The sequence below is a fragment of the Leuresthes tenuis genome, unplaced genomic scaffold (assembly GCF_036924035.1).
Source record: "Leuresthes tenuis unplaced genomic scaffold, fLeuTen1.0.hap1 SCAF_4, whole genome shotgun sequence".
NCBI lineage: Eukaryota > Metazoa > Chordata > Actinopteri > Atheriniformes > Atherinopsidae > Leuresthes > Leuresthes tenuis.
This window is the reverse complement of record NW_027325358.1, coordinates 14,530,005-14,540,974: the sequence shown is the minus strand read 5'-3', so window position 1 is coordinate 14,540,974 and position 10,970 is coordinate 14,530,005. Positions and strand designations below refer to the sequence as shown.

At 39.7% G+C, this 10,970-nt stretch overlaps 1 protein-coding gene across 1 annotated transcript; it reads left to right on the top strand.

Annotated features, from left to right (window-relative positions):
* The first annotated feature begins 4,434 nt into the window (after positions 1-4,434).
* LOC140304884 (neuropeptide FF receptor 1-like) lies at positions 4,435-8,703 on the top strand. Its single transcript, XM_072383691.1, has 2 exons — positions 4,435-5,282; positions 7,713-8,703. The coding sequence occupies exons 1-2, from the start codon at positions 4,435-4,437 to the stop codon at positions 8,701-8,703; spliced, it is 1,839 nt and encodes a 612-aa protein (XP_072239792.1).
* The last annotated feature ends 2,267 nt before the right edge of the window (positions 8,704-10,970 follow it).

Here is a 10,970-nt window from a genome sequence, read left to right as displayed (position 1 = left end):
TTGGTCAAATAGCTCTTACAGAGCCGATAATGTTTTTTTTCTCCTACCGAGCTCAAACCAGATAAGATGGTTTGGTCATCGCTGCCGAGTTGTATGGTTGCCTCAAAAAAAAAAAAAAAAAACACCCCCCAGCCATCACACCTCCTGTGCTCTTCCGAATGGGAATCATACATGACATAATCCATTAACCTTCAATGCATTAAGATATTTTAAGTTGATTGTGTATCCTTTGTTTTTCTGACTTCAAGCAGCTCTCTTCTTTGAAGCGATTTCTCTACAGAGGTTTGAACATCAAGGTCTCATACTCAGCAGTTGGTGTTGTTAGATATTTACTTCTAATTTATGATGCTGTTAAAGCTGCTCAGTACCAGAGGTTACTTCAGGCTATATGGGCAACGCAGTGTCTCAGAGGTTTGTGATACTGTGAAAAAAATGTAGTCTATGCATTTTCTTTTTACTTTGAATCTTTCTTTCTTTCTTGCATACCTCGACAGATTGACGACTACATTGCGGTTATTAAGTGATATGGCATTTTTCGAGACTCTTAAGACAGGAGTCTTACAATTCATTTTTACAGCTAAAGTCTGCATCAGAAGACTGGAAAGATTTGGCAGTTAGTTCACACTACATCGATCGGGAAGCAGGCACACTGAAGTCAATAAACAGCTTTTTACACTAACCTTAGTTTAAAAATCAAATATGTGATACTTAAGGAGATGTGTTTCCAGAGGACAAATTTACTCTTTAGGTTTGCTCATCTAATGCTCAGGAGACCAAAACATGACCTTGCCTTCTTGTCTGCTAGGAAGTGCTAATAGTTACCTGCCTGAACTGCTCCTACATTTGAACATTTGGATGTACTGCTGCCTCTTGTACTTACTTCTGCTGCAGCCACCACGTCTTGGAAAGTCTGTGACGATTGGACCAGACGTCAACAGTCTGTACATACTTGAAGAGACACAGAAACTTCAGTGACCATTGCTGGAATTGTTTTGTGCACCTTCTTTCACTCACCTAAGAATCTATCTGCTGAAGTGAAGCTATCCAAGCTATCTGCTTCTGATTAAGAGTCCTTTCCTCTACACACAACAGTTTTGTATGTGGGGAAGAGCTTCCGATTGGGGAAAGTGCTACAGTGATTACTATGTATCAGCTGCCAACATGTTATACAAGTTACTACCATTTACCCAGACCCATACTGGTTCCTTTCTTGTCATTGCTTGCTTGCGCTTCTTTCATCTATTCCTCATAGCACAGTCACATTAGCTTCACAGCCCCATCACACAAGCAGTTAGGATAAGCTTGGTGCCGGATCCTCCAAACAGTCTATGCAGAATATACAAGCTGTCTGATCTTGCCTTTCTTAGACTTTCGGTGGTGCTCTGCAGATTAAAGCAGAAATCCTCATCCATGGCACTGATGGCTATTTTTTTTTTTCTCATGAAATGTCCATACATTTTTTTTCAAATGAAAATGTTGTCAAAGTTTAAAAAAAAAAAAAAAAAAGATAATCAGCAGAGGGGAGCAAATACAGTGAAGGAAAGGGATAGGAAAGTTATTTTGCGATAAATTGGATTTAAATGTTAGCTTTAATTGCATTGTAGTCACCATCAAATCTTTATCAGATCATTTCACTGTGTGAAATACCTATGAAATACAAATCAGTCATAAAAGATGATGAATAACAACAGACAGCAAAACAACATACAAGTCATTTGGGGTGAGAATAAATTGAGTTCATGAGAGGTCTCCGATTTCTCTTATTAACATCATTTAGAGGCCCAAAAGACGAGGCAGTAAGAACTAATTTGGAGCTTGATTAAATTTCTGTGCAAGTTAAATTAGTACAAACTTAGAGACAGGAGAAATAAGCCACATCCTCATTTCAGTTTCACACAGAAGTCATAGTTGTGTAGGAAAAATAAATGAGGCATCTTCAGATCTCTTCTAATTGTATTATCCTCTGGGTTGGTAGAAGTGCCTTATAATATTGATGATTATGTTTTCATTTGAAAAGAACTGCAGTAGAACTGCATGACAATAAGAATGCTTGTGCTTTCATTAACTGAAAATTGTCAGTTTATACCCAAATACACCCCAAATTGCCTTCTGCACTCCTCTGCCGTGTTCCAGTGGACCAGTAAGGACAAACCAAACCCTGGCTCTAGGGTGGGTCTTTAGTTGACCACACAAAAACCTATTTGCTATTTGTGCTGTGAGGTGTTACTACATCCCATGGAGTTCATTCATTGCCATACCCTTTTTTTTTTATCCTATTCACCCTAACCCTACACCCGTGACAAGTTGTCAGTCCAGGACCAACACAGACACCCTCAATTCATCCATTTTACACTCACTCCCAAAGTCCATTTAGAATCACCAATTGTCCTAAGGTAAACACTATCAAAATGTGTCAGTTACAGCATGTTTCAAATGACCTTTTCTGACTTACTCGTCTGGATGAAGCGTTCCACTTCATCTGTAAAAGACACAAGCATGGTGCAAATGGAAAAGAAGCCTCCCACTGATACATGCTGAAAGCTGTGCAAGATTCGTGTCCATGGACACAAAGCCAGTTGTTTTAATTTCATGCCTCTATTATACTATACTCTCGGCTACCATTAGACAAAGTTGACATTGGAGCTATTTGAATAACAACTTCTTACAGATATGGGTGGCTGACATTTTTGTAAATACATATCCCAGTTTATTTGACTCTGTCAACGATCATCAAAACGTTTGGGTGTGGGCAGGGCGATTTCTGAAAAATAAATATAGCCTGAGAAAACTTGAGGTGTTATATTGAGCTTGTCAGAATCTGCCATCCTTGTTAAAATATGATGGGAAATAAGTTACAAGTCATTAAGTTGTGGCTCCCAGCGAATGAATTAATATTTACCCAGGCCTCAACAAAAGTCGAGAATCGTCAAATGTTGGGGTTGCAAAAGAATATTTTCCCTCACTTTAGCTCATATTTCGGGGTTTCTAAAAAGCCATGTGCGCTATATGGATGAGTGCGCTGCTATGCAAGTGTATGCGAGTGAGTATCCGTGACTATATTCCTCCCTCTCAGTCCTCACAGTCCTGCAGTGGCGGCTGCGCTCGGAGCTCCCACAGGCAGGAGCGCAGACATCTGAGGAGCCCGTGTGCCAAAGAAAAAAGCTGACGGAGACGCACTGAGCTCTCCCAAGGACCAGTCTCACTGAAAGACCGATACGAAACCGCATAAACCAACTGTAATCGATCCAGGAGGAACTTTGCCGTTGTCTTCTTCTATTCTTATTTTTGTTATATATATAGATAGATAGATATTTGTCTTGGTGCAGATCCTCAGTCGGCATCTGGCAGCGTCTTGAGGTTTTCGACATCAGAGATGATCCGCACATGCACGGTCAGTAAACATTGATATAAATGAAAAGAAATATGTGCTTTCTTAGTGGGTTTGCTGATTCCTTACAATGATTTTACAGACAAAAATACTACATAAAGATGTGCTTGATTTGGAAAATATTCAAAATAAAAAAAAAAATGATTGTGACTTGTGTGTTGTTTTTTTCTTCTAATAAATGATTAAAATAAACCCTGCAGAAAGGTAATGATTATGTTCTATGTCATATGGTACTCTCTGGAATTTATTATAGATGGAAAATACCATGCTGCTAATTCTGAGTCATGTCTATATGTTCATGAATGACAGTGAAGTTATTTGTTGAGCAGGAACATTACTTACATGGATCCTTATTGTTTCAGTCGTCTTTCAGAGAGTGACACACACACACCGAATGAAATATTAAAGGAATTTGAGTGTTTTTCCTTCTCTGGAATGCATTGTTTGGTCTCGTTTGTTATGCTTCAGAGCTGTTAATGAAGCTGCATTTGGAATCAGTCTGACATGTATAATGTTTCTTTAAACAGATCCGATCGTATCAGTCTGATGAATTAAAGGCGTGAAGAGGAAAGGGAATTGAGGAGGCGGGAAGTATTCATGAGATTTACCTTTCTTGAAGGTGAGAAAGTCTATTATTGTGTGGTGGTGGATTATCAGGTTTAAACAGCCACCCCCTCGAGGAATACGTATGTTACATAAGAAGTGCACTGGGACCAGAGCGGAGCAGCATCATGACTCCAGCTAAATCAGAGGACGTGTCTTAAAATGGGGAGCCATGATCTTCATTTTTCTTCAGAGATTTTTGTCCAGTCAGAGGGAGCTCAAACCCTCAAACCCTCAAATCCACAAGACCAGAATGGAGAACCTGTTGTAACACCTTTGGTGAAGATCTCATGACTTTCTGTGGATGATTTAGATTTTGCTCTCTCCTAGCTGTATGCTAGATTTTAATGGAGGCCAAGGGTGACATTTCCATACTTTCTACTCTCACCCCTCTTTGAAATATTTTTCCTTTTTTTTTTTAAACCATTTTGCTGGAAAGTGGCATGGATCTGCCGCAGGACCAGCTGTTGAGTTTGAGCACAGTTGAGCCAAGCTTCTCCCCACTGCTGCAGGAAAACCTCAACCACACCTATAACTTTCACAACACTCTATTGCTAACATCCACTTTCAGCTACCGTCTCCATCAACCTCTGTCCTCTCCGCTTCCCTCCTCTCTTGTTCCATACTCCTCCCTTATTTCCTTCCCTGTGCTTTCCACAACCTCCTCAGCCATGAGGGTGCCATCCACCTCCTCCTTTCCTTTGTCCCTCTCCAACATTTCAGCAAATGATTTGACAGACCTGGAAAGTCTCCTGCTCTGGACCCTCCATGAACCCAGCACCATCGCTCTGACCATCATGTACTGTCTGTCCTTCATTTTAGGATTCATTGGGAATTTAATGTCCCTGCGGGTCCTCACCAGCAGACGTAGTCGGCGGCTAGCTGGTGTCAGTGCTACACGCAGTCTCCTGGTGAACCTGGCAGTGTGTGACCTGGCTGTGGTGTGTGTGTGCATGCCCATCACTCTGGGAAATCAGATCTATACTGCCTGGGTCTACGGTGACCTCTTATGTCGAGCTGTACCCTTCACGCAGGCTGTCTCGGTTTCAGCCAGTGTGCTGACGTTGACAGTGATCAGTGTGAATCGTTACTACAGTGTACGATCACCGCTAAGAGCTCGCTCCATGTTTACCCGCCGACGAATCTTGGCAACTGTTGCTGTAGTTTGGATCGTGTCCTCTGTGATGTGCGCTCCAATTGCAGTGATGAACCGGAGGCGAGAGATCAGCTTTGAGACTTTTACCATCTTGATCTGTCAGGAGGAGTGGCCCCAACATCGCCTTAAACAGGGGTAGGTACTGTGACAAATTACACAATGTACTGAAGTAGAATTACTTCATTTGTACAAATACATTCAGACTGAGTTCATCCATGGATGGATGAAATGGAGTTCATGTATCCCTTTAAACTGAGTCAGCCAAGATTGCTGCTGAACTGTGGTTAAGAATGGGCCTCCATCACCTGTTATTGTTGTATTCACCAACTTTGATCCCAGTAAATGCCTCTTAATGTTCGATTAAGCTTGCTAAAATGGTGAAGGGTGTTAAGGATAGATCTCTGATTCGGTGTTCAGGCTGGTCAGTCGTTGTATAATTTTTGTCAGAAGTTTTGCAGTCCATTTGTGAGTCACTTTTACTTAGGTATTTCAAATTTGGTTGGTATTTCAATAGCAAAGTGCCTCAGAATGGCTTGTAGTGAGTACCCTCTGTTCTTACATGCTGTGCTATTGTCGATTCATTGTCTGTCAATCGCTTCTCATCAGTGTGCAAAGTGCTCAAAGCAATATCTTAAAACCCTGTATTCTTAAGCGTTCTAAGACTCCTTTATGTGCCTACTGGTAGCTATAATCTTGCCATTCATCTCTTGTATCAAAAAAGAAGGAAAATAGATCTCCTCAAGAGAAGCCCATTGTCCCATGGGTAATACACACAAGCTGCAATGCACAGCTTTAAATGGAGCCCATTTTTGTTTCAATAATAACATCACTGGTTCACCAGTGTCTATATGGTGGAGAATGCCCATTTTCTATTTTACCACATATGCAAATTCATAAAATAGTTTTAAAAATCACAAATCGCAGCCTACTTCAAATCAGTCTTTTCTCAATATCACATAAAATAAAATAACGTCTCTTCTCAAGGCACTTTACAGTACATATAGCGAAAAACAATTCCCTTGAAAATAACCTGCCTCTCCTCTGGAGTTTCAGGGAAAGCTCCCATTGACCTCAGCATGTTGGATTGGTAGCAGAGCAAGAGAGAAAGAACAGATAGACACGTGCAAAAGGCACAGGAACGCTGAGGTTATATAATAGTCTATCAATCAACATCAGTTGTTGTACGTTATTGATGGTTTCTCCTGTGCAGAGAGAAACTTTACTCTGAGAAGAAGCTATAAATCAAAACAACAAACAGAGTTCTAAGAACTCTCTAGCCCAAATACTATTTCCAGAAAAGATGGGAAGGTTTCTTAAATGCAGCAGAACTTAAAAGTTTGATTTGTAAATTTGTCTAAACTTTTATTTAAATTGACACATGTACAAAATGAATTATTTTCTTTACTAACCAACTTAATTGTTTTTAGAAAATAGGAAGAATTCTTGAATTGGATGAAAGAAAAACACTGAATTAAAGTCAAGGAGGCAAAGAATGACAGAAACAACAGTTGAGTTTTCCTGACACAAACACAGATGGACAAAAAGGCAATTGAAAAGTGCACTGTGGTCCGATTAGTCCACGTGTCAGCTGCTTTGGTAGAAAACTGATTTCTTTTCAGTACCAAAGATGAGAAAAAACATTGAAATTGTTGTAAACAACAGGTCATTCTGCGTGACTTAAAACAGTGTAGCTTCATAAACAGGGTGTGTGTATGTGTGTTTTCTTGACTGGCTTCTGTCCAGATCTGTCTCAGACAGATGTGTGGTGCAATACAGATTTACATCATATAGACGATAAACAGACAACAATGACCATGGGACTGTTGAGCTGCTGAAATCTTTTATTAAACAAGAATGAACACAAATACCTCCTGTTGTATAGCAACAAGTAGTATAATTTGTTTCCAAACAGTTATAAGGTGAAATTTGACAACACAATATTAAACAGGGTGTGTTGCTGGCATCAAATTCTTAAATACATTGAAGTTGGTCAGATAATACATAAAAAATAATTTTGTGTCAGATAAACAAAGGTTAAAATACATTAATGAATTACAGATATAAGTATTTGTTGCAGTTTTGAAAACTTTTCTGAAATGCTCCAGTAGTTAAAAAATACTGTATGTACAAAAGTGCCAGCAACAGCAGATCAAACATAGAGCTGGAGACACATGGACAAAGTTACTTGATCCTGATGTTGTCAAGAATAAGAACGACTTTGAATAGATAATTTGCTTTATGAAGCTTTATTGACAAATGCAGCATGATATCTTCTGTATAGAAATGAAAATCTAAGTTGTGTTTCCTACTAATATTGTGTAAGAGAAGCATGCATATGGTGGAATATTTTGTTCTTGGCACTGTACCCTGTGGAACTCCATGACTAACATTGGTGCAACAAATGACTCAATTTTGACATCAACAAACAAGATTTTATGTGATAGATATGACTTAAACCAGCCTATTGCTTTTTATTGCCATGACTAATGAAATTTGAACAACTATATGTCTGAAAAGGGCAACTGACTTGGTTATTAATTTCAAACTTTCACTTTTCTTCAACAGATACAATGTGTTGCTGTTTGTGATGCTATACTGTTTGCCAGTGACGTTCAACCTAACCATCAGCTTCCTGACTGGAAGACAGCTTTGGGGAGGGAATAAATCCAATTTTGCTGATCTTGATCCTCGCAGCCAAGCACTTCACACCTCACGCCTAAAGACGAGACAGAAAATTGCCAAGATGGTGGTCTGTCTGGTGCTTCTCTTTGCAGTGTCCTGGCTGCCACTCTACCTAGCTGACCTTTGGATTGATTGCGAACAAAGACCACCATCTTGGCTCCTGCAGACACGCCCATTTGCTCAGTGGTTGGGCCTGACAAACTCCAGCCTTAACCCCATCTGCTACTGTTTCATTGGAGATCTTTATCGTTCAGCAAGGGTCATACGGACGCGATACTGTCAGAAGGTTGCTGCTCTCTTCAGCACCGCCTCATTCTCCAGCTCAGCTGCAGTAGCGTCCCCCACTGCAGTGATTACAGACATCAAGGTGACTTCAGCTGAGCGTCACCATATAGGAGTTGCTGTGGCAGCTTCTGCATCTATGGCTACCTTCCCCAGACTGCTAAGCTTAGCCAGAGGCCAGGGACTGGGGCAAAAGGTCAGAGACAGCTCTAACAGGCGAGCGGGATCAGACCACAGTATCTCAGACTGGTTTCGGTCCAGTCCCAGTGTTTATGACAGTTCCTTGTTCTCCTGCCAGCTTCACACACTCCAGCACATACAAAAGCCAGAGTTACAGCCAGCAAGAAGACACTCTGTAAATGAGATTTCCGTATCATTAGGTTTACAAACTGAACCTGTGGAAATAGACCTGATACCTCTGAGGAGACATTCAGGGGACAGAATATATGGTCTGCCAGCTGATAAGAGAGACGTCATTACCATAGGCAGAGAGGCATTCTGTTACACTGAGCAACACAGAGGCAAAACATCACAAAGCTACTCTCTTGAAGGAAACATGGAGGATGAAACAACAAAGATGACCAGCCTATAAATGCAGCAGATGATTGAATGTATCAGCAGGGGGGATTTTTTTTTTCTTGTTTTCCTGCAGGGAGTGAAAACACACAGCTCCCGATTCACAGTTTGCAGTTCACAGGGTGGATTAATCCCCCTGCAGAACCAACTGTTTGTCTTGTGGATAAACTGACATGGTATAAACTCTGCGTGTACTAGTTGCTCAGTATTTCAGGTTCTTGAGAGAAAATGGAGGAAGCAGTGATGTAATGAACCCCACAGAGAAACAGCTGGAGTGTTGTTTAAGCTACTTATCACTAAGAGGGAAAAATTGTAGTAGTGTGTCATAACATATAAGTCACATCATAGTCACAGCAGTTCCTATCATCTACTTAAAACAATAACCCAGCAGGACATAAAGTTTAATGAGTTGTCTGTGCCGATTCTTTTCTTAATCTCTCATTGCTTTGCTGATGGTTTTGATTGTGTTATTTGCTCACAGAAAAGGTCAAACCTTTTGTGATGGTGCAAAATGGGAACAACTACTGTGCTTTCTGACAGGTACTCACTGCTACCATCAATGTCTGTTTTGTTATCTAAAATCAGGTGAAAAAAAGATTCCAGGCATAAATGGAAAGGCTTTTTTTTTATCATTAAGTATAGCTTAAAGAAGACTAGACTCATTTGGCAGATCAATGACATGTGAGAAGTGTACTATTTGTAATGACTCTTACTTTTGTAATGAACACTATTGTATTCAGTTTTCAGTGGCTGTAGGTCTTGAAAAGGAGCATGTATATGCAATATATCTCCATGAGTAAAGTGAAAGCAGGAAAGTAGCTTACATGAGCATGTTTAAAATGATATCTTGGTTTAGTTTTGTTTTCTCATGCGTTGCTGAATACATAGATTAAAAGATAAAGATCTGTGACGGAGAGCAGAGTTTATAAGAAAACATGCTCAATGGGTTTGCTGTGATTTTTAACCACAGCTAAAGGATTTGTCAGTTTCTATTAAGAATGTGTAAATAGCGTAAATGTTTTTAAAATCAATGCTCAAGACCGGTTCTTACTTTGCAAAAAACGTTGAATTGTCTCTGAGGTGATTTAAAGCCAAGTGAGGTCCTGCTTTTACGTGTGTGCGGTGCAATAAAATAAAAAGTCTAAATATAAGGGAATATTTGCATCAGGTCATTGGCAAATAAAAACAAAACAAACCCCCCACATAAAATCAGGACATTGTTCAAGGACTTATCCTTGAGAGACATCAGTTGTTGCTGTAAGAAATCTAGTATTGAGACCTTCAGCTTGTTCTCAACAAAAAATATTTTCAGACAAACCACTACCGATCAATTACATCCAAAATGGCATTTTCAAATAATTCAACAGCTTTGGAGAAACAATTGAAGAACGTTTCAAACCAACCCAGTGTCATTAACAAAAGGTGGAACAGCTACTTTTGAAAATGTTTCAGTTTCCTTATTAGGGTTGACAATTTTGAGATGACGTCTTTCCCTTTCTGCTCTGTACGGACATGCATGTAAATTCTAACCCTAAAGAAGTAGAACCCTGTCACATTTACATTGTTTTTTTCTTCTTCTTAGTATTTTTATCATTGCAAATTCCAAAGAGCTGGGATGACTCATAAACATAAAGGCTGTGCCTAACCAAATTTAAGTGTGATTGACTTCAAATTTGAACTATTTGTGCTGGTTAGTGTTCTCTTCCAAAAAGCCTCATGCATCACTTAAGTCTGCCACCTTGGAATTTTGCTGATTAGCACAGTGATGGAGAACATGAATAATGTGATCTACTTTTGAGTTTTTACTGTATCAACACCAAATTTGGAGCACACCATTGTGGGATGGAACAACATAATGTTTACCATAAATTAACGGGATCAGTCACACAACATGGCTGACACAGATGAAACATTTTCATCATGAGGACGGAAGGAAATTGGCGGTAGCTCATTGACCATTACTCCAATCACAATAATTTTCAACTGTTTACATGCTGGTGATGTGTCTTGGAAAAAAAAAAAACTAAATCTTTTTGAGGCCATCCCATCGAGGCTGTTGTAAATGCCATGACTGTGCATATCCAGCAACAGTTGAGATAAACACAACTGATTTGCATAATATGAAAAAGCATCACATTTTGAGTATTACCTTCAGTAACACCAAGTGTATCAAACCACTTCATAGAATTGTTGTACACCACAGTACTAATAAGCAAAATTGGCCCAAAATGTGGCTACCATAGACCAAAAATCATGTTACGTTTGAACTAAACATGGAAAAAG

Bases quoted from the DNA above. Each gene is read 5' to 3' on its own strand.
- LOC140304884 (XM_072383691.1), top strand. From the start codon at position 4,435: ATGGATCTGCCGCAGGACCAGCTGTTGAGTTTGAGCACAGTTGAGCCA. The intron at 5,283-7,712 runs GTAGGTACTGTG...TTTCTTCAACAG, and splicing joins CAACATCGCCTTAAACAGGG to ATACAATGTGTTGCTGTTTG.